This window comes from Salmo salar, chromosome 06, assembly GCF_965601325.2.
Source record: "Salmo salar chromosome 06, fSalSal1, whole genome shotgun sequence".
NCBI lineage: Eukaryota > Metazoa > Chordata > Actinopteri > Salmoniformes > Salmonidae > Salmo > Salmo salar.
In genome coordinates this window covers 38,801,583-38,829,034 of record NC_138296.1, presented here as the reverse complement: position 1 = coordinate 38,829,034, position 27,452 = coordinate 38,801,583, and the positions used below count along the sequence as shown (strand labels likewise).

Sequence of the window (27,452 nt, the reverse complement as noted above, 5' to 3'; positions counted from 1 at the left end):
GAAAGTAATTATATATACATTTTTTTTATAGAGTCCAAGTTCTCTGTCAAAATACCTTCTTCAGGACCTTCATTATATTACTGCTGTGCCACATCACAGTCATTGTCTTTAGTAGTTTTGTCAGACTATATATAGGCTACTATGTAAATAATTAACTCATTTGCATCAGTAAAATTCATAGCCGGCAGGTAGCGGCAGGTAGCCTAGTTGTTAGAGCGTTGGGCCAGTAACCGAAAGGTTCGTGGCTCGAATCCCCGAGCTGACAAGGTAAAAATATGTCATTCTACCCCTGAACAAGGCAGTTAACCCACTGTTCCTAGGCCGTCATTATAAATAAGAATTTCTTCTTAATTGACTTGCCTAGTTAAATAAAGGTAAAATAAAATAGCCCCCTTTAAACTGTAAAAGTGCATCAATTGTATGCAAACTATGTGCATAGTTTATTATAGATAGCGCATCAGTTCATTATAGGGAGCTCATGACAACAACCTTACAGATAAGTATTAAACAAAAACATAAACTCAATCATTGCGTATATCTTACATTATTGGAACTACTTTGACAATTGTATGGACATATTGTATTTTGACATTGCGTTATTCACAGAGACTTGTACGCAGTTTTAATACCTGTCAGGACAAAAATAATGGACGCGTTTAAATTAGGGTTCCTGACGTCAACACATCTTTGTCAGTGAACAAAATGGCGTCCTATTGTATGACTGTCACTCGGCTTCGGGTAAGTAGGACTTTATTTTATATTAGTAAATATATTCAACACTATGCATCAAGTACAAAGGTTCAGTTAAAAATGAAGAGATATTGCTGTCCACAACGATATTTTTTTTACATCATCAATATTATAAACAATCCATCTCAGCGGCTATGTCGTTTGGTCGCGGTCTAGACTGTTACTAACTAGCGCTCCATGCAACTGCTACAAGTGAGTCTGGGAAGTGTACAATAACGCTTTATCTATAATGCTGGTTTACAATACAATATGGTGTCGAAATACAATACATTGGTAGCTTCAAATTGCACCAAATGTCCAGTAGTGTGCAACGTGATTCAAGGTTACTGAAGTTAAGTGCGCACTTGTCTGGTTTCTACGCCTGATAACAGATTTAGTGAAATCACGGTGTCGGGACAATGCGGCACCAAATATAGAAATTTAACTGAACATGATAGGATCTTATAAAAATCTAATGAAATTATCTTAATGGTCACTATCCAATACTGTTCTGTTACGTGTGTAAAAATATTTGACCAAGGGCCTGCTAATATGAGGTAGATTTGTATTTGATTCGGCAAATTAACATTACTGATTTTTCTCAGTTCTTTGTGATATAACATTTGCTTACATCTTTCCACTCTTGATAACTCATGTTAGACAGGCTGATTAACATCTTATTGAGGACGATTGGCTGTGTTGATGTAATGTTGAAAATCATAGCTAGGTTAGGCTACTTGAGCTGTCACAAAATTGGCTGTGCTAATGTGTAGGGATTAGGTGTCTCCTTTAGGGCTAAACACTAATTTACACAACACTTAAGCTACTCATTCTAAACTTTAGGTGCAGAGTATTTTGGGAAAATGAGTGACAAGTAGCTGGCTGATACACTAACTAAGTAAATCTAATGCAATGATCTAGTCTTTACTTGAATAGGCTTGCTGTCAGTCTCCATTGTATCTGAGGTGATGGAACATGAAAGTCACATGGAGATCACGCAGATTGTAGATGAGGCTTTGGGATTCTTGGGCTTTGGGATTCTTCAACCAGCATGAAAATCCATAATGTTGTCGGTCTGGGCCTCTGTTGATAATGCCAACATGCTTACTTGACATGACCCCCATAATAACAGAGCCTAACACTGAGTCAAGTGAAACTTTATCTTGTTCTCTGAGAGTATGAATTCTATATGTCTCTGTTTAAACTTTCGGGTCATTAGGCCACAGACTAGGTTGGGGGTATTCAACTCTTACCCTACAAGGTCTGGAACCTGCTGGTTTTCTGATCTACCTGATAATTAATTGCACCCACCTGATACAGTAATGAGAACACAGTGGAACTGGCTTTGAGGTCCAGAGTTGAGTTTGAGGAGACGAGGTCCTATGTTTGCAATGATTAGGAACTGTAAAGCCCCTGTATCCTCTTCCATGATAATGAACATGTTTCCAAGTTTGATGTATCATTACTAAAAATGTACCCCCCCCTTTCCTTTAGCTTGTCCTTGGAGAAGGGGTAAGGCGTCTCCATGTTTCGGCAGCCTTCAACGCCAAAGCCAAGGTGGCCATGAGCCGCTTTGAGCCTGGCACCAGCATCAGCTATGAGAAGCTGCATGAGAACATCGACATTGTGCGCAAGAGGTCAGTAGCTGCCTTTCCAACCTCACACCCAGCGCTCCTCAGTGTTCCTCTGTTAATAACCACTACTACTATGACATGCCCATTACAACTGCTCACTAAATCCTTTGACATGTTAGCGTGTTGACTTCTCATGTTCAACAACACTGGTCACACCAAGCTAACTTTAGATTACAAAGCATTCCACCTAGTGAGTTAACCTTTTTTAAATGTATTTTAGAAGTTGAATCCTAACCACACTGTCCTCCGATCCCCGCCCTCCTCTCACCTCAGGCTCAATCGCCCCCTCACCTTGTCGGAGAAGATCGTGTACGGTCACCTGGATGACCCTGTGGGGCAGGACATCGCAAGGGGCCGCACTTACCTGCGTTTGCGTCCGGACCGTGTGGCCATGCAGGACGCCACGGCCCAGATGGCCATGCTACAGTTCATCAGCAGCGGCCTGCCCAAGGTGGCCGTGCCCTCAACCATCCACTGTGACCACCTGATTGAGGCGCAGATCGGAGGGGTCGAGGATCTAAAGAGGGCCAAGGTCAGTAGGGAGCAGGGGAAACTCAAGGGCCTGTCCAGATGTTTTTGGGCTGTCCAGCTGATTTTCTGTTGGCTGAAATTTAGGGTGTTCTACAGAGGGATCATCTTTTCCATGGTATCACAAGTTCCTAGGGGTAACCAAAAGTTTCTTAAATTTTTTTATTTAACTAGGCAAGTTAGTTAAGAACAAATTCTTATTTACAATGACAGCCTGTCACAAGTATTGCGTTGGGGCCAAGATGACCCAAATGAGAGGGAATGTTGGTTAACTGCTACACACACACACACGGCATCACATTATATTTTTAGACAAAGCGAAGCCCTGAGGAATATTTAGCATGGGTGACACTTACTACATCCAGTTGCACAGAGGTCAAATTGAGGAACAGGGATTAAAGGGGAATTAAGGTCTGCAGCCAAATATGTGCTGTGAAGGTTATATAAAGGGGACTACCAGCTGAAAATATATTCTCCTTAACTGACACCCCAACCTCTTCTCCCTGGTCCTTTTTAATCCAGGAAGTGAATCAGGAGGTTTACAACTTCCTGGCGACAGCTGGAGCCAAATATGGAGTTGGCTTCTGGAAACCAGGCTCTGGAATCATTCATCAGGTACTGGAACTTTACTGGTATAATAAAGGATAACTGGTCAGATTGAGCTGCCATGAGACTCATTTGTATTTGAACAATATCCACTTCTGAAATTAGACTAACAACTAGATTAGAGCTCAGGAATACTGCTGTGAAACGAGTAGCAGAATGCATTGTTCACTCATGATATCAAACCTGTTATACATTCAGATCTTGACGTTATTGAGATCAATACATCAAAGGATTGTTGTGCATTGGCTAACAGATTTCACTTACCCTTGACAGATAATTCTAGAGAACTATGCCTACCCAGGAGTCCTGCTGATTGGCACAGACTCCCACACACCTAATGGGGGCGGCCTGGGCTCCATCTGCATCGGAGTGGGTGGCGCTGACGCTGTGGATGTCATGGCTGGTATCCCATGGGAGCTCAAGTGTCCCAATGTGAGCTGCTATGACAGTGAACCACCTCACTACATTCCCTTCACCCACTCATATATATATCTCCTTCCTACGTGTGTGTGTGTTAATGACTCCCTCCTCCTGATCAGGTGATTGGAGTGAAGCTGACTGGTAGTCTATCGGGCTGGACCTCTCCCAAGGATGTTATCCTGAAGGTGGCTGGGATCCTGACAGTGAAGGGGGGCACTGGAGCCATTGTGGAGTACCATGGCCCAGGCGTCGACTCCATTTCCTGCACCGGTGAGGCCAAAAGATAGTAAGGTTTACCTGAACTAGTGAGTAAACTACTCTACGCTGTTTTGTTTGCCCAGTGGTTTGGTCTTGATTTGGTGCTAGTTTGCATAAACTTGATGTGACTTTTCCCACCTCCTGGTTGCAGGTATGGCAACTATCTGCAACATGGGAGCTGAAATTGGGGCCACCACCTCTGTTTTCCCCTACAACCACCGCATGAAGACTTACCTGAATAAGACCGGGCGTGCAGGTTAGTACTCACAATAAGACATTCTGGAATATTTTTAAAGCCCGTTATTTCACAGTGCGTTCCGTTTCAGTCTCGCAGCCACTGATACACATACAGCATAGTCCCTTAGCATTTTTTATTGTCTTTTGGACTTTTTCCATCTACTTTCAGACATCGCTGCCCTGGCTGATGAGCATAAGGATGACTTAGTCCCTGACAAGGGCTGCAAGTACGACCAGGTCATTGAGATCAACCTGAGTGAGGTGAGTCTACTCTGTTATTAGGCTGACATCCATTACCTGTATTTATAGAATATCTTCTCAAGCAATAACACACATTGTCAATGCTAACTGTGTGTCTGTCTTCTGTCCCTGGCAGCTGAAGCCCCATATCAACGGGCCCTTCACTCCTGACCTGGCCCACCCAGTGTCTGAGATTGGTGCTGTGGCTGAAAAGAACGGCTGGCCCCTGGAGGTCAAAGTGGGTCAGTATCAGCACCAGCAGTCACACGGTATCTTTAACACTCCGTTAAAGTCTACATTTTGCTCTCTGTTAATATTCAAGGAAAGCCCTATAATAGGAAAGTACAGTAACATTTCATTATCATATTTGCAGGCATATTTACATGACTGTTAAAATCACCTGTGTTTCTCCTGTCTTTATTATTAACCTGATTTCTGGTGGTCCCAATAGGTCTGATTGGCAGCTGCACCAACTCCAGCTATGAGGACATGGGCCGCGCTGCTTCCCTGGCCAAGCAGGCCCTAGACAAAGGCCTGAAGTGCAAGGCTGCATTCACCGTCACCCCCGGCTCTGAGCAGATCCGCGCCACCATCGAGAGGGATGGCTTTGTGAGTTCAAACCTTTTGGGGAAAAAAGTCCATTGCCAAACTAGTTGCCCTTTTACTTTATTTGTAGGTACATTCTTATGTTTGTTTTTTCTCCTTCAGTCTAAGATCCTGAGGGATGTGGGTGGAGTGGTCCTTGCTAACGCTTGTGGACCCTGCATTGGCCAGTGGGACAGGAAGGATGTGAAGAAGGGGGAGAAGAACACTATCGTCACCTCCTACAACCGGAACTTCACTTCCAGGAATGATGCTAACCCTGCCACTCATGCGTTCGTCACATCCCCTGAGGTACCAATAATTACAACACACACACTTCATATATTATGACATCCACACTAGGTCCCCCTGTAACTGCCCTAATAACCCTTTCTCTTCCTATACAGATTGTCACAGCCTTGGCCATCGCTGGTACCCTGAAGTTCGATCCTGAGACTGACTACCTCACCGCTGCCAATGGTGAGAAATTCAAGTTGGAGCCACCCAATGGTGATGAGCTGCCTGCCCGTGACTTTGACCCCGGCCAGGACACCTACCAACACCCCCCTGCCGAGAGCGGCTCCGTTATGGTGGACGTCAGCCCCACCAGCACCCGCCTGCAGCTGCTGGAGCCCTTTGACAAGTGGAATGGCAAGGACCTTGAGGACCTGCAAGTGCTGATCAAGGTGAGGGAAGGGGAGAGGTGTATGTCAAGACGGCTATATGATGAGGAAGGCCTCTTCTCATTGTTTGGCTGAGTTCCATCCCCTGCCAAGGACCATGGTTGGAATTGAGAGGCCTTCAACGGTGGCATTATAATTATTAAAGACTAAGAAACCACAGAGTTGGCAGATGTTTGTTCAGGCATGTGGTGCCACATTTGGATTGCCATTTACCCTACGGTCTCTTTTCTTCCTTCCTGTTCCGCAGGTGAAAGGCAAGTGCACCACAGACCACATCAGCGCCGCCGGACCCTGGCTCAAGTTTCGCGGTCACCTCGACAACATCTCCAACAACATGCTCATCGGAGCAATCAACATCGAGAACGACGCGGTCAACAAGATCAAGAACCGGCTGACGGGAGAGTACGGGGGCGTGCCTGACGTGGCTCGCCACTACAAGGTGTGACAGACAGTAACTGTCAGGAGAGGACCTATAGAGGCTGTGTACTGTTGGGCTGTCCCAGAATGACAATATTTAAATTAGAATCTGATTTTAAGAAATATTCCATCTCTGCTCCCGCCAGGCTAACGGTCTGTCGTGGGTGGTTGTGGGGGATGACAACTACGGGGAGGGCTCGAGCAGAGAGCACGCAGCCCTGGAGCCCAGACACCTGGGAGGCAGGGTCATCCTCGTCAAGAGCTTCGCCAGGATCCACGGTACGCTTAGAGGTTATATGTGGAGTCACCAAGAGAGAGGAGAGGGTATAGGGGTGTGGCGGGGCATGTGGGTGGGTAGCATGAGAGGAAAAGCTTTTGGTGGGAACCTACTCAATCTGAGACTATCTGTGCTGAGACGGAGCTCATGTAGCTATCATGAGACCCATTGCACAAGAGGGGAAACATGGTTAGAAACAAGATCACCCACACACTTTGAATGTGCACATTGTTCTCTATGACCTTGACTTGGCATGTAATGGATCTGCCCCGCTGTGGTAGGAGGCCTCTGTTTACACAATGGAGCTCAATACGAGCCAATTCCCCAAGCTCCGTCTTGATCCCAACTTTCTTTTTTTCTGTCTTGTTTTCTTTCTTTTCTCCTCATTGCCATTCTGTCCTCTTCTCAGAGACCAACCTGAAGAAGCAGGGCATGCTGCCCTTGACTTTTGCCGACCCCACTGACTATGACAAAATCCGCCCTGATGACAAGATCTCCATCACAGGCCTCGCAACCTTTGCCCCCGGCAAGGTGAGCGTCATTGACCATTCAGCCACCCAAATTTCCACCCTCCATATAATGGGGATGGGACTTGGTAGTATGTGTATTTGACACGGATGCCTTACAGGCCAGCTGTCTTTCTCCTCTAGCCCCTGAAGGGAGTGGTGAAGCACGGTGACGGCAGCCAGGACATCATCACCCTGAACCACACCTTCAACGAGAACCAGGTCGAGTGGTTCCACGCCGGCAGCGCCCTCAACAGGATGAAGGAGCTTCAGTAACTGAAGGGACCCAGGGGGGTCCGCAGGGGCGGAGGAGCACAGAGGGAGGCGGGCCTGGAGATACTGAGGGGGAGGGGCTGCACAGAGGTGGGGAATGGGCGGTAGCAGCCTGCCTAGCGTAAACACACACCCCATGCCGCTGTACAGATGAAATGCTCGCGCACACATACAGGATTACTGTCAAAGCTCTCCCCACAGACAGTAGGAGCTGTATACACACACACAAGCTCTGACATAACACACACAAGAACCCATGTCTTTGTTTCAGCATAGCATTTAAGTGTTCCCGTTCTAGGCAGCACTGCTCTTGTTGGCAGTACTCCGTTTGTGTAATCACATTTGTCACGCTTCTTGCCATTGACTGTAGTGCTGCAGTATTCAATTCACTCTTACCTCACAAACACACTGCTAGCTCTCCATATCTGGTCTGTAGCTTGAATTCTGCTCACGTTCCTTTCCCTGTCATAGTTGTTGTGTTAAGCTGTGTACCTGGACCTTCACTTGTTTCCTCCAACACAGACAGAGCTGGTTAACCCAGGTGCACATCTTAATTCACTGAATGTATCCCTCTCATTCCCAGGATTTGCAACTCTTGTTAGTTCAATATTGCTGCTGGTAAAGATTAATGTGAATATTTGTTTAGTTAAGTCCACCATAGTTCTAGTGGGCCTCAGGAGCTGCAGGTTTTTGCTGTGACTGACCTGAATTGATCCGTTTTAGTCATTTGATTAGAGAGCAAGTGGCCTAACCTGCTTACCCAGGCCTAATAACTGTTCATATAGTAGATTAAAGGCATCAATGGAACCATTAGATTCTGTGGCCCCAGAACCAGGTTCTAGTGACAAGGTTAGTTCTTCTACAGAGTGTTGTGTAATCATGGACTTTTTTTGTAGGGTTTTCCTTTTCTGGCGTTTCTCTACCCAAAATCAATTTTAACCCACGAAATTTGGTGTACCGTTTGTCACTCCTTTGAATTCCACACGTTAACTCTACCGCTGCTTTCTCCACATGCTCTATTTGTTTCTACTTGAGGGCTATTGCATGAAATGATATTAGATCCTAGCAGCCCTTTTCTGTGTGTCTCTAGGTGGGAGTAAAATGCTACATACTGCTGTGTTGTACTAGTCTTGCCATTACATTCTATGTGCGTGTCCATATATGTTAGCTAGCTAATCAGACCATTGCCTGTCCATATCCCTTTCTGGCTTGGTGCTGCCCCACTGTCCTTGCTAATTCCAGGGCTCCACGCACAGCTTGAGGGACCTCCTCTTACAAAATGAACGCACAATCTAGTGTCCAGACGGCTGTACACTAGCGCTATATGTAGTAGTATTGTAGACACTCAGCCACGCTTTCATTTATACATCGCAAATGCTGCACTCCATAGCGTCTTAAAGCAAGGGTGTGATTTTAATTTGAAATAACAGAATACAATGACAAATGTAATTTGACAAATGTATACCATTATCTTATTCAGGTTATTACAAAATGGCAAGAGTTTTAGCCAAATGTATCTACATTTTGCCACTTAAATGGTACATTGTGTGTTTGAGGATATTGCAGCTAAGTCTTATAAAGTGTGACTGTTTTAAGTTGGCTTTGGGGGGCCATGACCACTTATTCGTTGTCTTCTCGTCACTAATTTACTTTAAAGTAAGTTATAATCAAAGTATTCATGGGAATACTTTGGAGGTTGGATTGGCTACTTCCATTAAATCCATTGGTCATGGTGCCAAGATGATTAATGTTGCTATCAAATCAACGTTTATTTTCATGTCAGTTTATTTCGCCTGTCAGTGATGAACTGAAGAGCTAATGGTCTCAGTTTTTGTAGTTGCAGTAGGGTGTAATGAAAGTAGAAATGCAATGCTTATTTTTGTCCACTAGCATATGGTCTTCATTGACAATCTATTCAGATGAATGGCAATGGCTCTGTCAAACCGAAATGTATTTAAAGGAACTTGGTTTGGGCCTATGTGTAAATCATGTAATATAGAGGTGTACATATGCACTATATAAAATGGAGAGAGGGTGGGCAGTAGCTGCCTGGTTGAATGCAGAGCCTTTCGTTCTCTGATAAACCCACTGTAACAAACTAATCATTTCATCTCTTATCAGTTATCTTTTATTAAACTGAAGCCTAAAATAGTTTATCCATTCCCCCCTCCCCAATCTAAGGGTTTCACAACTAGTCAAACCAATAAACAGGTGGTTGGAGGTTTTAAATGAAATAAATTCTTGTTGAAGCATTAAAGTAGGGTTGTACTGTATGTCTCAATGTTTTGGTGCTCTTGGACCTGTGCTGTACAGTGGTCCATCTTTGTATGTTGCACACTGGTGAATGTTGGAGTTGTCAATGTAAAGGGAGAGACTGGTCAGGTGAGACATGTCTAGGCTTTGTTTTAAAATGATTTGATGCCGATGAAGGAACCCCTGACTTGAAACAGGATTGGCTCCAGATCGTTGCAACTTTAACCCATGTTGTATTCGGTTTAGAGAACATTAACCAACTTGTTATACACTGTCATAATCAATACTAATTGGTCATTTTCTCAACCTAAACTTTGCTAACATGTTGCTGATGAATTCTCTCTGATCTGTCTACTGCAGTTAATCGCCAAAGATGCCTCATGAAAATGCTCCATTTACATACTAAAACAAAAGTGTTGTTACAAAGGTTTGCCATTCTGTTTAATTTCTTCATGTCAATGAACCCCATGTTTGAGTATGAAGATGACCAGTGTAATGCCAGCAGCATTTAAGTTTGTCAATTGTGTGGCTTTTAATAAAGAAATTCATACATTCTTAAATTCACAAGTATTTAATGCAGTCTCTAAATGGAACCGTTCCTTTGTACATTGTAATTCATAAGGATAACAGCCACCCGTGAAGCAGGCTGCTTATACTGTGATGTAATATACAATATGTTGATCCCTGGTTCAAATCTGTGAGTTTCTGAAATGTTACTGTAATGTGACAAAGCAAATGTTTAGCTCATTTTAAGTTGTCCTCAGCAAATCCAAAACCTGAACTGCTTTGTTTTATTGGCCTAGCTATTTCTTTTCCATTTTGAAACACTGTCAATGACTGACTTCATACGAATGCTAATTTTGTTCAGACACTGCAAACAATTAAATGTAGAAACCCATTGATGGGCATTATTTAATGTAATCTCCAGTGGTGAATTCCGCTTCACTGATTTCCATATTTGTTTTGATTTTAAAGTTTGTTTTGTATTAGGAGATTTCAATGGTTGCAGTTTTATAGCGTACAAGATTAAAAAGAGATTTTAGGATATTTCCTGTGGTAAATGAATAATAAAGATAAATAAAATCTGTTTTTTTCCCCCCCAAGTTTATTAATTAGATTTAATTTGAGCACTTTTATACTTACTGTACCAGTAATACAGTTAAAATACTACACAATTCAGCACTATGAATATAGTATCCCTTAGCTATAATAGAGGTGGTTTCCCGGACACAGATTGAGCCTAGTCCTGGACTAAGAAGTACTTTCAATGGCTATTTTCAGTCCATGACTAGGCTTAACCTGTGTCTGGGTTTTTCCATACAGCACCAGTGTGTTGCCAGTGAATATGTTAATGTAGGCTCTAGTGTTATTTTTTTGGAGCAGGGCTGTGGAATTGGAAACACACAAATCTGAGCCTTTTTGGTAAAACTAGTGGAAATGTGCAATTATGGTGCTTTTCGAATGAGACTTACCCCCACACTAGAGATCTTCACGGGTCCTAAAAGTTGGACCCAAGGCCAATTACCCCTTTTTCTCCCCAATTTTGTGAAATCTAATTGGTAGTTAGTCTTGTCCCATCGCTGCAACTCCCCTACGGACTCAGGAGAGGCGAAGGTCGAGAGCCATGCATCCTCTGAAACATGACCTTGCCAAACCTCACTGCTTCTTGACACACTGCTCGCTTAACTCTGAAGCCAGCCGCACAAATGTGTCAGAGGAAACACCGTCCAGCTGGGGACCGAATCAGCTTGCAGGCACCTGGCCCGCCTCAAGGAGTCGCTAGAGTGCGATGGGACAAGGAAATCCCGGCCGGTCAAACCCTCCTCTAACCCGGACCACGCTGGGCCAATTGTGATACAGCCGGGCGATGCAGTGCCTTAGACCGCTGCACCACTCGGGAGGCCCAAACACATTTTTTTAAAGGGTGACCCGCACCCGAATGGACACGAGAACAATCACCCGAACCGGAAATACGCCCGATGACAACCAGACCTAGAGCCAAATTTCGGGTTCAGTCGAACCCATGAAGACCTCTACCCTCACACCAGTGGGTCGCCAGTGTTTTATGTTAAATATAAGCGCTAGTGTAATTGTGTTTCCTTCAGGAGTGTGACACTAAAGACGGGGTGAGCAGAATCAACAACCTCTGCGTCATTCAAGACCGTTGATTTGTGAGAAGGTGCTGAAGTTCACAGTTAGCCAGTGTTATGTAAATGCCAGCTGAAAAGTATACAGGGCTTGGCACCAAATCAGGCCAGGTCAACCAGAGCCATGGCTCAATGAGACCCGGTGCAGGTCTGCGTAGATGGAAACAGACAAGTCTGAGTCTTTTGGGTATACAACCAGGGTAAATCCTCAAGGGGAACTCACTATTCATGTGTTTGTATTCTGTTAAATTTTTTTTTTTTTAATGTATTTCCCAGGTACATCATACAGAGGAAACTGCAAGAAAGCATGACTGAGTGCAAGGACAAATACTGTGTATCTCAACAGTATTAAGTGGCTTCCTTTCTGTGTGTCCTTTTCTACACTATGTTGAAGAACTGGGCAGGTGGGAACAAATGTATGAGTTCTCAGCTCAGTAGACTCACTGTTGCTGCTTGTTATAGACCACCCTCTGCCCCCAGCTGTGCCCTCGACACCATATGTGAATTGATTGCCCCCCATCTATCTTCTGAGCTCGTGCTACTAGGTGACCTAAACTGGAACATGCTTAACACCGCGGCCATCCTACAATCTAAGCTTGATGCCCTCAATCTCACACAAATTATCAATGAACCTACCAGGTACAACCCCAAATCCGTATACACGGGAACCTTATAGATATCATACTAACTAACTCGCCCTCCAAATACACCTCTGCTGTTTTCAATCAAGATCTCAGCGATCACTGCCTAGTTACCTGCATCCGTAATGGGTCTGCGACCAAACGACCACCCCTCATCACTGTCAAACGCTCCCTAAAATACTTCTGCGAGCAGGCCTTTCTAATCGACCTGGCCGGGGTATCCTGGAATGACATTGACCTCATCCCGTCAGTAGATGATGCCTGCTTATTCTTTAAAAGTGCCTTCCTCACCATCTTAAATAAGCATGCCCCATTCAAAAAATGTAGAACCAGGAATAGATATAGTCCTTGGTTCACTCCAGACCTGTCTGCCCTTGACCAGCACAAAAACATCCTGTGGCGTTCTGCATTAGCATCAAATAACCCCTGTGATATGCAACTTTTCAGGGAAGTTAGGAACCAATATACACAGGCAGTTAGGAAAGCTAAGGCTAGCTTTTTCAAACAGAAATTTGCATCCTGTAGTACAAACTCCAAAAAGTTCTGGGACACTGTAAAGTCCATGGAGAATAACAGCACCTCCTCCCAGCTGCCCACTGCTCTGAGGATAGGAAACACTGTTACAACCGATAAATCCACTATAATTGAGAATTTCAATAAGCATTTCTCTACGGCTGGCCATGATTTCCACCTTGCTACCCCTACCCCAGTCAACTGCCTGGCACCCTCCACAACCTGCCAAAGCCCCCACCATTTCTCCTTCACCCAAATACAGATAGCTGATGTTCTGAAAGAGCTGCAAAATCTGGACCCCAACAAATCAGCCAGGCTAAACAATCTGGACCCTCTCTTTCTAAAATGATCTGCCGAAATTGTTGCAACCCCTATTACTAGCCTGTTCAACCTCTCTTTCGTATCGTCTGAGATTCCCAAAGATTGGAAAGCTGCCGCAGTCATCCCTCTCTTCAAAGGGGTTGACACTCTAGACCCAAACTGCTACAGACATATATCTATCCTACCCTGTCTTTCTAAGGTCCTCAGCCACGCTCAAGGTCCTAAAAAACATCATAACCGCCATCGATAAGAGACATTACTGTGCAGCCGTATTCATCAACCTGGCCAAGGCTTTCGACTCTGTCAATCACCACATTCTTATTGGCAGACTCGACAGCCTTGGTTTCTCAAATGATTGCCTCGCCTGGTTTACCAACTACTTCTCTGATAGAGTTCAGTGTGTCAAATCGGAGGGCCTGTTGTCCGGACCTCTGGCAGTCTCTATGGGGGTGCCACAGGGTTCAATTCTCGGGCCGACTTTCTTCTCTGTAAACATCAATGATGTCGCTCTTGCTGCTGGTGATTCTCTGATCCACCTCTACGCAGACGACACCATTCTGTATACTTCTGGCCCCTCTTTGGACACTGTGTTAACTAACCTCCAGACGAGCTTCAATGCCATACAACTCTCCTTCCGTGGCTTCCAACTGCTCTTAAATGCAAGTAAAACTAAATGCATGCTATTCAATTTTTCACTGCCCGCACATGCCCGCCCGTCCAGCATCACTACTCTGGACAGCTCTGACTTAGAATACGTGGACAACTACAATTACCTAGGTGTCTGGTTAGACTGTAAACTCTCCTTCCAGACTCACATTAAGCATCTCCAATCCAAAATTAAGTCTGGAATCGGCTTCCTATATCGCAACAAAGCATCCTTCACTCATGCTGCCAAACATATCCTCGTGAAACTGACCATCCTACCAATCCTCGACTTCGGCGATGTCATCTATAAAATAGCCTCCAACACTCTACTCAACAAATTGGATGCAGTCTATCACAGTGCCATCCGTTTTGTCACCAAAGCCCCATACACTACCCACCACTGCGACCTGTACGCTCTCGTTGGTTGGCCCTCGCTTCATACTCATCGCCAAACCCACTGGCTACAGGTTATCTACAAGTCTCTGCTAGGTAAAGCCCCGCCTTATCTCAGCTCACTGGTCACCATAGCAGCACCCACTCGTAGCACACGCTCCAGCAGGTATATCTCACTGGTCACCAGCAAAGCCAATTCCTCCTTTGGTCGCCTTTCCTTCCAGTTCTCTGCTGCCAATGACTGGAATGAACTGCAGAAATCACTGAAGCTGGAGACTCATATCTCCCTCACTAGCTTTAAGCACCAGCTGTCAGAGAAGCTCACAGATCACTGCACCTGTACATAGCCCATCTGTAAACAGCCCATCTAGCTACCTCATCCCCATACGGTATTTATTTATTTATTTATCTTGCTCCTTTGCACCCCAGTATCTCTACTTGCACATTCATCTTCTGCACATCTACCATCCCAGTGTTTAATTGCTATATTGTAATTACTTTCGCCACCATGGCCTATTTATTGCCTTAACTCCCTTATCTTACCTCATTTGCACTCACTGTATATAGACTTTTTGTTTTCTTTTTTTCTACTGTATTATTGACTGTATGTTTTGTTCATTCCATGTGTAACTCTGTGTTGTTGTATGTGTCGAATTGCTATGCTTTATCTTGGCCAGGTCGTAGTTGCAAATGAGAACTTGTTCTCAACTATCCTACGTGATTAAATAAAGGTGAAAAAAATAAAATTAAAATAAAAGACCATATAAGGAAAGGAGACCAGAGGAGGAAGCCAAGAACTTTGACGAACGAAATACTAAAATAAAATTGCTGGGGAAAAAAAGCGTTCTGTGCCTTTAAGATTGCGACCTGCCGTAAACGGTCACGATAATGTTGTAAATCAATAACACGTGTAAAAAAAAAGAAGATTTTAGGAAGCTAGCGACACGAAGATAGAGATTTTGGTGTCAATTTATCTATGATACCAGTATTTATTTAAACTATTAAGATGTTGATCCTTGCAGTTGAAGATACATTGTCAGAATTTAAATAATTTGAGTAGTTTGAAGGATTGAAAGGTAGGTAACGTTAACAGTTTCAGGACAGTGATGCTGTGTTAGCTAGTTAGGGAGATAACATGTTTCTTGATGAAATTGTTATACATTACTAGCTACATTGTTTCATTACACTGTAACAATGGAATTGAATATGATAAGGTAGCTGGTAAATGTACCTGTGCTATAGCACTTTAACATATGGCAGACTTACTGTCATACCACCCTGTCTGAAAGGTATTTTTCTGTGATTTCATAGCTACTCTATATTGTTTCTTTTTCCTCGGACCAGAATCATGTTCGTGGCAGTGGAGATGGTTGACACTGTCAGAATCCCCCCATGGAATTTCCAGCGGCAGTTCAATGAAGCCATAGCCGAAGAGCTCAACAAGAAATTGGCCAATAAGGTGAGAGGATGCAGTACCAAAGATACTGTAACCTACTCCCCTATTCATCAGTGGACAGGGGTTCTGTATATTGTCAGCTGAGTTAATCTTTTATTGTTTGCTTTGTTTAGCCTAACACGATTGTGACATTGTAGTCTTGTTAACTTATCTGCTTTATTTATGTTTGGCTGTTCTTCACCTGCATCTCCACAGGTGGTTTACCAGGTTGGCCTCTGTATCTGTTTGTATGACATCACAAAACTGGAGGATTCCTACATATTCCCAGGTGATGGAGCTTCCCACACCAAAGGTAAGGAAATTAAAAATTGCTACAGATTTTCATGGAAATATTTATAAATCAGCATAAGAATATTATGCACATTTTCCCACCACAGGTGGGTTTCCATCAAACGGACTTGTTACAGATAAAAAGCTGTCTGATGACAGTGCACATAAAAAGCCCTTTTGTGCTTACATTTCTTTGTACCGAATAAAAAATGGAAGTTCAATATTTCCATTGAATTTTAAACTCGACCGATGGTTTTGTCACAAACTGTTACAATAAATAGCAAACGTGCTCAATCGGGTTTTTGCATATGCTCTCTAGACAACAGTTCACTTATAAAGTTGACAGAGTAGGTTATATGATGAGATGTGGATAAGCGCAAGATACTTTTTATTTGATAAAGCCAAACACCGATCATGTCACTAGCAATCCTCAATATTTATTGGACATTTGCAAGCTTACAGTGTACTTAAAGGCCCAATACAGCCATTTGTATCTTAATATCAAATCACTTCACCAGGCAGGCCAAAACTCCATCCCTCCAAAACAGGCTGAAATTTTAGGGGTCTTATCAAACAGCGCTTACAATAAAAGGGCATTATCATTCTTTTCAATTTCATGGTGTTATTCCAACCTCATAGTGTGTAAATACAGTTGAAGTTGGAAATGTACATACACCTTAGCCAAATACATTTAAACTCAGTTTTTCACAATTCCTGACATTTAATCCTAGTAAATATTCTGTGTCTTAGGTCAGTTAGGATCACCACTTTTATTTTAAGAATGTGAAATGTCAGAATAATAGTAGAGAGAATGATTTATTTCAGCTTTTATTTCTTTAATCACATTCCCAGTGGGTCAGAAGTTTACATACACTCAGTTAGTATTTGGTAGCATTGCCTTTAAATTGTTTAACTTGGGTCAAACGTTTCGGGTAGCCTTCCACAAGCTTCCCACAATAAGTTGGGTGAATTTTGGCCTATTCCTTCTGACAGAGCTGGTGTAACTGAGTCAGGTTTGTAGGCCTCCTGGCTCGCACACGCTTTTTCAGTTCTGCCCACACATTTTCTATAGGATTGAGGTCAGGGCTTTGTGATGGCCAGTCCAATACCTTGACTTTGTTGACCTTAAGCCATTTTGCCACAACTTTGGAAGTATGCTTGGGGTCATTGTCCATTTGGAAGACCCATTTACGACCAAGCTTTAACTTCCTGACTGATGTCTTGAGATGTTGCTTCAATATATCCAAAACAGTTCTATTTTTGTTTCATCAGACCAGAGGACATTTCTCTAAAAAGTACGGTCTTTGTCCCCATGTGCAGTTGCAAACCGTAGTCTGGCTTTTTTATGGGGGTTTTGGAGCAGTGGCTTCTTCTTTGCTGAGCGTCCTTTCAGGTTATGTCGATATAGGACTTGTTTTTACTGTGGATATAGATACTTTTGTACCTGTTTCCTCCAGCATCTTCACAAGGTCCTTTGCTTTTGTTCTGGGATTTGTACTTTTTGCACCAAAGTACGTTAATCTCTAGGTGACAGAACGCGTCTCCTTCCTGAGCAGTATGACGGCTGCGTGGTCCCATGGTGTTTATACTTGCCTACTATTGTTTGTACAGATGAACGTGGTACCTTCAGGTGTTTTGAAATTGCTCCCAAGGATCAACCAGACTTGTGGATGTCTACAATTTTTGGTCTTGGCTGATTTCTTTTGATTTTCCCATGATGTCAAGCAAAGAGGCACTGAGTTTGAAGGTAGGCCTTGAAATACATCCACAGGTAAACCTCCAATTGACTCAAATGATGTCAGTTAGCCTATCAGAAGCTTCTAAAGCCATGACATAACTTTCTGGAATTTTCCAAGCTGTTTAAAGGCACAGTCAACTTAGTGTATGTAAACTTCTGACCCAATGGATGATACAGTGAATTAATTACAAGTTAAAAAAATCTGTCTATAAACAATTGTTGGAAATATTACTTCTGTCATGCACAAGGTAGATGTCCTAACCGACTTGCCGAAACTACAGTTTAACAAGATTAACAAGAAATTTGTGGAGTGGCTGAAAAATGTGTTTTAATGACTCCAACCTAAGTGTATGTAAACTTCTGATTTCAACTGTGTATATATAAAACACAGGAAAATCACAGGTTTGACCACCATCATCGTTTATTTAATCTTCCTTTAAACTCTTCATGCTTTCCCATGGCATGGTGGTAGTAGGCTGCAACGTAACATATCATTGCGTGACTCCAAGTTAACCTCGACATGATGGTTATTATATCAATAGTTGCGGCGTTTCGACCACGATTATTGCATAATCTTTCACAGGCAAAAGATTTGTCCACCCTTGTCTAGTGTATTTTGTGTTGTTGACATTTTGCCCTCAAATGTGCTGTTTCCATCAGGCCTGCTGTGAGTAAAACATTTTTATGTGTAATTCATCTGCATGAAATGGTTGGATGGAAACCTGCTTAATGTCACTGATAGGCCTACATGTTTCATATGAATATTGATTTGCAGGTAACAAGTGAATACATTGTTTTAGGATTCAGCCCAAAAATGTATTCACTTGTTACCTGTAAATCAATATTAATGCAATAAACGTGGTCAAAAGGCCGCAAAATAATAACATTTTAAAAACGGCACTGGTCCAATGAACGTGTTTATTTTCGAACGCTCTGCATGGAATTATTACTTTGTCTTAACCTGTATTTTTTTCTACCTTAGATAAGACAAAGTAATAATTCCATGCAGAGCGTTCGAAAATAAACACGTTCATTGGACCAGTGACTTTTTTTATTCCACCTTTTATTTAACTAGGCAAGTCAGTTAAGAGCAAGTTCTTATTTACAATGACGGCCTAGGAACAGTGGGTTAACTGCGTTGTTCAAGGGCAGAACAACAGATTTTTACCTTGTCAGCTCAGGGATTCGATCTAGCAACCTTTCGGTTACTAGCTAGGTGTCAGAAGCAGCAGGATCACCATCCTTTTTCCCCTGCCTCTGGAATCGTTACATTCTGGGAGAATGTTGGACAACCTAGCTAACATTTTTGATCCTGCTCGTTTGATCCTGATCTTATTTCAAATGCTAACACTGACGTTTTCCAATTCAGTCAAACAAAAATAGGCTTATTACCAAAGTGGTATTGTAAATACATTGTGGCCAATGTGTGTGATTGTTTGCAGACTTTTTTCCCCCAGCTTTGACCGTGCTACTGACTGTAGTGGTGGGGCTCTGCTTGCGCATGCAAATTTAGTTCACAGGACATTCTATAATATAATTTTATTTGGCACGTCAAATTAAAAGCTTAATTGACGCGTATCTTTTTTGAAATGCAAAGACCCACACGGCATTCCATATGTTATAGAAGTAGCTCCACCTTGCCCTCTGATAGGTTAGGTGGAACTTTCACCCTATTGCACCATATTACTATCAGATCTACACAAGTGCCTGGAGGTCACAGCCTAGGAGTTGTTTCTGGGCAGGGACTTTCTCTTAGGATTGACTGTCCATTTTGATGTGACCTTATCTTTTCCCTACTCTGTTTGTTAGTACACTTCAGGTATGTTGTGTTCCACCCTTTTTTGGATGAGATTCTTGTTGGCAAGATCAAATACTGCAGCCAAGAAGGAGTACATGGTGAGAGAAACTCCTCATCTTTTCCCCCCCACCTTCCAGTTTTCTCCCCACCCATCTGAATGTTAAGTCCTAATAGCCTATATGACTCAGTGCAACAGCATTGTCCATAACACATGTCTATTCTGGACTAGTAGGCCTCATTGTGTGAAAATAAGAACACTTGAACATGCTGTGATTTGCTGATACACTAATTTGGGTCAGATGCTTTTTATACACCACCGTCACAGCCCCAGAGGAGTCTGTACACACTGCAGTGGTTTTCCTACCGACCCGGTCTCTCTCTCAATGTATAAAGTGGATCAACAGGGAGAATGTCTCGGTATGAAGTATAACATTGATGTGGCAGTCTGTCTGTATAGATTTGTTCACACTGCCATATTTTGTTTCACAGTCAGCCTAGGATTCTTTGATGACATCGTCATTCCCCCAGAGTCCCTACAGCAGCCTGCGAAATTGTATCCTGCCCAGTGATGTGTGTTTGTGTATTTCTTACCAATGTGTACATTTGACAATTTGTTGCTTAAAGCTGAGTTGCAGTAGATGGCTCTGGAATACAATTGTGTAAATGTTAATTAAACTCCTCATGTTGATAGCTATCTGATAGACATTTTAGTTTACCTGTAAAAGCTACTGAAAATAAAGCAATCTAGCAAGCGCTACTTGACTGCTGCCTCAGCGATGAAGCGGAGCAGGTGTGGGTGTGGGAGTATGAGACGGACGAAGGGGCCCATGACCTCTACATGGACCAAGGTGAGGACATCCGCTTCCGGGTCACAGATGAAGTCTTCTTGGACACGTCGCCCACAGGCCCTTCTGCCGCAGCAACCGACACCCCTGCAGCTCCAGGAGCAGAGGAGGGTGGCCAGAAGAAAGAGGCCCCTTACACACTGCTAGTAAGAAGGCGCTCACTGATAGAACACAGACTTATTTCACACTACAAAAGATTGAATTACTATTGTTGTGAATTTAATAATTTCAAGTGTCTATATACAGCATATGTGACTGAGTTAAATTGTACCGGTAAGCTCACCCAAAATGTCCAGTGAGCAAGTATGGAATGTTTGCTCAGGAGTATAATTCATTGGCTGAATTCTCCTGATGACCTGGGTGGAATTATGTGATCTTTCCTTAACCCATAGGAAGTCCCACCCAGTTGACTACTTAAACATTTTGAAAGTCCTCAATGGTGCTGCCCATGCTAAAACAAGCTTTGAGGCACTGGAGTTGTCTATCTAAGTCTATGGTGATGGTGCTGCTGAATTGGTACCTTTTGGGTAGTGGAACTGGTTAGTACTTTGTCAAGCAGGGCAGTCACTTGTGCTTGCGACGCAAAGGACCACTCATTCGGGAAGGCAAAACTGTTAGCAGCATAGTGATGTCCGTCACATAGGTGTACTTTAGGTTTTACATCATACATCCTCATTACAAATTACTATTTTTAAGGTCTTTTTCAATATTATAAGTCAGTTTTCTCTAATGGCCATAATTAATTCCACTCCTTCCCTCCCTGCCTTTCTTGTGTATCAGGGTACCATTAGCGAGCCAGGCTTGGGCCTCCTGTCCTGGTGGAACAGCTAGTGAAAGGAGAGACCATTACAGTAGAGAACAGGGGAGACAGCTGTCAAGTATTCATCCCAGCTGCTGGACATGCACCTTCTTTTTGGACTCTTCTCAGTCACTCCTCCTAGTTTGTGACTTTAAGACTGGAGAAACATGCCTCCTGTGAAGTGTCCACAATGCTAATAGACACAGAACTGCGGGCTCAAGTAGAGGAGCCAGGATTCCCATAATAGGAACTGCCCTATCTGTCTTCATAATGGCAGACCCAAGGACAAGGGACCAGTAGCAAGGATTTCTAATAGAGCACACAGGCCGGGGACAGGGAGAACTGTCTCACTTGCAAAGGTGTAGATCCACTTCCCCCTGTATATTGTAAATACTACCATCATAACTGTTATGCACCAGCATTTACACCCTGTGCGTAAGAAAGACTGACTACAGGGCCCCAATTGGCCTATTTATTGTCTAAGTCTGTGAGTGTACCTAAATATACAATTGTGTGTTGTCTTTTTGACCAGTATAGTGTTTCATCAGTGATCATTTTTGTTTGCATGATTTTGAGTTGGGTTATTTAAGCAATAAGGCCCGAGGAGGTGATGGTAAATGGCCAACATACCACGGCTAAGGGCTGATCTCAGGCATGACGCATCGCGGAGTATTGGCCATATTTCACGAAGCCCTGAGGTTTCTTATTGCTATTATAAACTGGTTACCAACATAATTAGAGCAGTAAAAATAAATGTTTTGTCATATCTGTGGTATATGGCTGATACCACGGCTGTCAGCCAATTAGTATTCAGGGCTCGAACCACCCAGTTTCTAATTGTGTATAGGACATGTATCCCAAAAATATCATTAAGAAATTACTGTCCTTGGGAAGGGTTGTCATGAACCCACAAGCACTACACCGCACTGCAATTTGTGTATTTTAGTGGGTGTGAAGTTGGTCCTTTTGAAGCAGTTTTTGATAAAGCATCGAAGCCATATTCTTCCAGACCAAATGAATGTATCATATGCTGATCTTGATTTTGGTTAGTTTTTACCTACACCATTACATGAAGGAATACATCAGTATGGTTTACAATACGAATACATAATTGTTTAATGTAATAACTGCTTTGACGCGTATGAGCATAGCAGTCTTGTTATGCCAACAAATTTGTCGGCAAACACACATCATAAACATCACGCCCATTCTCTCGACTTCGGTGTAATCTCAGCCAGCGGCTGCGACAACACACCGCAGATCAGGGTATTCCGCGCGGCTACGCGTATTTACTGTTATTTATTTAATTCATGTTATATAATAGTAACTGACAAGGCACACACCCGTCCTCTACCGACAAACGGACTCTAGCAATGCAGTAAGTAGACCGATGTTTTATTTTTATAATTGTACAAATATTCAAGTATGGGTATGCCAGGTATTGTTTGGATTGTATAAAATCTGTATCGCCTATTCATTAACGTGTGACAGCCTTTTTGACCAAAGTATAGGCTAAAGGAAATGTCTGATAATGAGAACTGTTGGCTATAGAATACCTTTGACGAGGCTACTCATCCTCTCATCCCTATACAGTCTCTGTTTGCGCGCGCCGACTTTTCGAATGTTCTGGAAATTAGAAAAAGTCGGATGATATGCTTGTTTATTACATAATAATTTGGCAATGCAAACTGGTCATTCACTTAACCCGAAATGCACGCCTCCGCAACATGACGAATCATACAATGTTATGAATGTCTCACGTAGAGGGATTTTTCTTGCGATATTTAGACACGTTGAGCCGAGTCAATTGACTATTTCAGATATTTAATTCTGATGTAGCCCAGAGAAAGTATCCAGAGAGATAGACTTCACTGTTTCTCTCTTTTTTCATTTTTACTTTATAAAAACGGATTCATATCGTTCTTTAAACAGTCAATTTGCATTCTCGTGAAAGGATCATCTACTTTTCTAATTTGACAATTTTGGTGTTACAATGTAGCAGCCCTAATGTTTTTGGTTTGCAGTCATTATCCAACGCTTTCCCGTATTGCATGCTGACGTCAGAAACACGGCTAGCGTTTTGCCAGCAGCTCTGTCGACGGCGTTCTCAACATGCAAGCTGTCAGAGTTGTCTGTTTTACTGTAACCTTGATGATGCAGGCAGAGCGAAAGAATGTAACAATCTTAAACCATGCAAAGCCATCTTGGCCGTGGAGTGTGTGCTGTGTCCTATCTTATTGCGTGCACATGCCACCAATATGCACCACCATGGCTGCTTTATTTAAAAATATATATATTTAACTGCGTTTGTTGCAGCTATTCCTAAAGCTGTGCTCTTCTTGAGTTTGAAGGACTTGATACATAATGTAAACAACAGTCATATATCTAAGTTGAGCCTGTTATTGTTTGTGGGCAGACTTAGGAATGGTTGGCAGTTGAAATGCATGGGATTTGAAAGTAAAAATGGTCTGCAATTAATTGAAAGGCTGTCAGTGTCATTTTTGGCAAAACATTGCCACTAGGCTGATACTCTTAACCAGGGTAGTCCGACTAAATGGCTCCATAAGTGTCCAGTAATGTAAATCCAAACATCCATCTTAATATGAAGCTGTTATGAATGATGCATAATGTTCTCTGCAGTAGGGATGAACTTAATGAAATCTGTCTTTGTTTCAGTTGTTCCTTCTGTTTCAACTTTTGCTTTTTACTTTTGTTTGTTTTCTTCTCTTTCTTTCTTCATTAAGAAACTTGCTGAAACAAACTGACATGTGTACTCAATAGCAAGATACATTAAAGCAGCGATAGTGAGCAGACAAATACATAACTGGAGTGTCAGCATCAGGCCAGGTGGTGAAGAACCAGAAGAGTGGTAGGAAGAGCGACCTGGCCCGTGCCTCAGCCATGGCAGACCCCAGCCTGACGTCCCCCTCAGAGGCCCCTCTGCGCTCCCCCCGGGCTGCACCCCTTTCCCTCTCCTTCCCCTTCTTGAGGGAGGACAGCCGTGTGTGGGAAAGGGGAGTGCCACCCCAGCCCCGGTCACTGCCCAGCCCACTGCCCACCAAACGCAACCGCACCTATTCAGCGTAAGCAACTAGATATGCTGCTCATGAATGCGTTTCTGTATTAGAATTGGTTTGATAGTGCATGTTTATTATTGTTCACTTATATGACGTTTATATATACATTCCTTAACTTCTTAGAGAATAATTTATTTCCACAAGCAGTAGCAGAAGGGATATGGTGTGTTGATGTAATGTTTTGTTGAGAGTGGACATGATGCTCTCTCCCCTGTCTCTATTCAGCACGGTGCGGGCCACCTCAGGGCCAGCGTTTAAGGGCGTGTGCAAGAGCTTCTGCAGGTCACAAGGTCATGGCTTCATCCGCCCCACCAATGGCGGAGATGACATCTTTGTTCACATCTCTGAGTGAGTGGCCTTCATCACTACAGCAGCCTTCTTTAGCTTGGCAAATTGCTAAAATGAACAGAATGCCCTGTTTTTTAATATTGTGTTCACAGCTTTCTATCTCAGAGCAGCAATGTAACATCAGTGTTCAGTGTCAGATAAACTGTGTCAAGGTTCAGAGCAGGAACTGACTGCATATTCATATTGTACAGTAAATGAACATCTAAATCATGAATCAATCTATTTCAGTATCGAGGGCGAGTATGTCCCAGTAGAAGGAGATGAGGTCACATACAAAGTCTCCCGGATCCCACCCAAAAACCTGAAGATCCAGGCCGTGGAGGTGAAGATAGTTCATCTGAACCCAGGGACGAAGCATGAGACCTGGTCTGGCCAGATCATCAGCCAGCTAGACGAGAACTAGGCTTCAGCGCTGGCCTGTTTATCTACACTTGGCTACAGGGAGGGCTAGGGTGGGAAGTTGAGGGGTCTGGCTAGGGCAGGCAGGGACGGCCAACTGGTGCTGGAGAGTCTGTCTAAATCAGGTGTGCTAGAGTTGGGCTGGAACAAAACCCTAGATACACTGACTGGCTCCTCAGGACACAAGTTGGCCATCTGTGAACTAGGACGTGGTTAGTACAGACTGGATTGATAAGTCATAAAAGCAAGGGAGGAGAATATGTTCAACCTGAAGGTACTGGAAGTGAGTGAGGGGACTGAGCGGAGTGGTGGAGGAAATAGAATGAGAAATCTAACACCATTTTGAGGAGAAGCATTACTATTGGTGTGAAATCAAAATGAGGTTGGAGAGAAAATAACTGATGAAGGTTTAGAGGTACAGAATCGGAAACGTCTGATTGAGAGAGCAATCGAGAAGAAGGGAGGGAGAGATGGGCGTAAGACAAAAAAAAAAAGCTTGGAAGAATGATTTATATTTTACTGTGAATGGAAAAGCCACTATTAATATGTTCTCGAGGTACACAACCATCTTTGTATTTTTGCCTTTTATTTATATATATTTATTTGATCATATTGTTTCGATTTTTTTGTATCCGTTAGTTTTGAGGTTACTGGATTTAAGTTTTGGGTATTGTAGTCAAACGAATGCACTTAAAAACTTGAACTTCTATTCCGAAATACTGCCAAACCAACTACAACTCCTGTTAGGCTTTATCATGTGGCAATTTGTAGTCCTGTTTGCAAATTGTAACTCACCATGATGGTATGAGAAAATTACTGTAAGGTTTTTGAAACTATTTGAAACTTTTCTATTGTCTGAGAGACACTGTAACACACTGTCAATGGAATTGAAATACATTTTAATGTATTTGTTTAAGTTCTGAAATGATAATTTGTTTGTTACTAAGCAGTTATTCGTATTTGTTTCATGTCTGCCCATTATGTTTAGCATTTCTCCATATTTAGGCTATTTCTATTCATTTTTCTGTCCTTCATTCTTACTGTTTTGGGTTGTTTTATTTCATATTTTAGTTTTTGTTAAAATGCTAGGTTTTCCATTGGTCACAGTTCAGAGCATTTTCTGTTAGACAAGCCACTGTGGCTATAGTTTACCCTCATTTCTATATGAGCCTTGAAAGAGCACTAAAAACATTTTATGATTCACAATTATGGTGGCTGTTATCTTTCTTTAGTATTTATCTTTGGAGATAAGGGTGTATACATAGTAGGTGACATTAGAATGACATGCCTATGCCTTAGTTATACTTTCCATCTGTTGTACAAAAAAATAACAAGTCACACTTGGCACAATGATATAAAATAATTTATTACAATTAACATAGTTCAAATGAATACAGTACTCAACAATCACATGATGATTTTACAATTAGTGTATGTCGATCAAACTGTACAAGTGAGTCCACTGGACCTTTGTCATTCAGGAAGGTCTAATGGCCTTTGGTAGAAGGGTGAAGACATACAGATTATTATATTTGTAGCAGACGGCATTAACCTTTTAATACAATTTGATTTGATTTGATACAACTAAAGGATGTGTACCTGTGAATATACTGGGTCGGTAATGTAAAGGGTGTATAAGCCATTGGTGAGATCCATTTCTTATAGTGGTGCAGACTGAAGTAGCAGGAATAATTTATATGTAATTGCATAGATGAGGTAAGACTTCTCCCTACAGTGTCTAAACACTTAGAAAAAAAGGTGATATCTAGATTCTAAAAGGTTTTTTCGGCTGTCCCCATAGGAGAACCCTTTGAAGAAACCTTTTTGGTTCCAGATTGAACCCTTTCCACAAAGGGTTCTACATGGAACCCAAAAGAGTTCTACCTGGAATAAAAAAGGGTTCTACTTGGAACCGAAACGGGTTCTCCTATGGGGACAGCTGAAGAACCCTTTTGTGTAGAAAGTCTACACCCTCCTTGGATTTCTTCACATTTTATTGTGTTACAAAGTTGAATTAAAATTGATTTGTAATTTTTTTGTCAACAATCTACACAAACTACTCTGTCAAAGAGAAAGAAAAAATTTGAACATTTCTTTTTATATACCTTGATTAGATAAGTATTCACCCCCCTGAGTCAATACATGTTAGAAACACATTTGACAGCGATTACAGCTTTGAGTCATCTTGGGTAAGTCTCATAAGAGCTTTGCACACCTGTATTATGCAACATTTTCCCATTATTCAAGCTCTGTCAAGGTGTTGGAGATCATGGCTAGATAGCAATTTTCAAGTCTTGCCATAGATTTTCAAGCAGATTTAAGTCAGAACTGTAACTTGGCCATTCAGGAACATTCACTGTCTCCTTGGTAAGCTACTCCAGTGTATATTCAGCTTTGTGTTGTAGGTTATTGTCCTGCT

General features: G+C 42.5%; 3 protein-coding genes across 3 annotated transcripts; all 3 read left to right on the top strand.

The window, feature by feature from the left end:
• The first annotated feature begins 439 nt into the window (after positions 1 to 439).
• On the top strand, positions 440 to 10,730 carry LOC106607160 (aconitate hydratase, mitochondrial). The gene is made up of 16 exons (XM_014203800.3): positions 440 to 738; positions 2,224 to 2,366; positions 2,637 to 2,895; positions 3,414 to 3,506; positions 3,771 to 3,929; positions 4,037 to 4,187; positions 4,327 to 4,431; positions 4,582 to 4,673; positions 4,789 to 4,894; positions 5,104 to 5,261; positions 5,361 to 5,546; positions 5,642 to 5,920; positions 6,165 to 6,356; positions 6,481 to 6,613; positions 7,021 to 7,142; positions 7,262 to 10,730. Exons 1-16 carry the CDS (start codon positions 703 to 705, stop codon positions 7,391 to 7,393), a joined length of 2,346 nt encoding a protein of 781 aa, XP_014059275.1. The 5' UTR covers positions 440 to 702; the 3' UTR covers positions 7,394 to 10,730.
• A 4,486-nt stretch (positions 10,731 to 15,216) lies between these two features.
• Positions 15,217 to 21,704, top strand: rpc8 (DNA-directed RNA polymerase III subunit RPC8; the record flags this gene model as incomplete). The annotated part of the gene is given in 7 exon segments (NM_001140994.2): positions 15,217 to 15,379; positions 15,648 to 15,762; positions 15,955 to 16,051; positions 19,577 to 19,663; positions 20,055 to 20,118; positions 20,340 to 20,556; positions 21,191 to 21,704. Coding segments are annotated over 6 exon segments (627 nt in total). The 5' UTR covers positions 15,217 to 15,379; positions 15,648 to 15,651.
• A 745-nt stretch (positions 21,705 to 22,449) lies between these two features.
• Positions 22,450 to 25,163, top strand: LOC106607159 (cold shock domain-containing protein C2). The gene is made up of 4 exons (XM_014203799.3): positions 22,450 to 22,587; positions 23,954 to 24,292; positions 24,512 to 24,634; positions 24,863 to 25,163. Exons 2-4 carry the CDS (start codon positions 24,111 to 24,113, stop codon positions 25,035 to 25,037), a joined length of 480 nt encoding a protein of 159 aa, XP_014059274.1. The 5' UTR covers positions 22,450 to 22,587; positions 23,954 to 24,110; the 3' UTR covers positions 25,038 to 25,163.
• Positions 25,164 to 27,452: the final 2,289 nt, after the last annotated feature.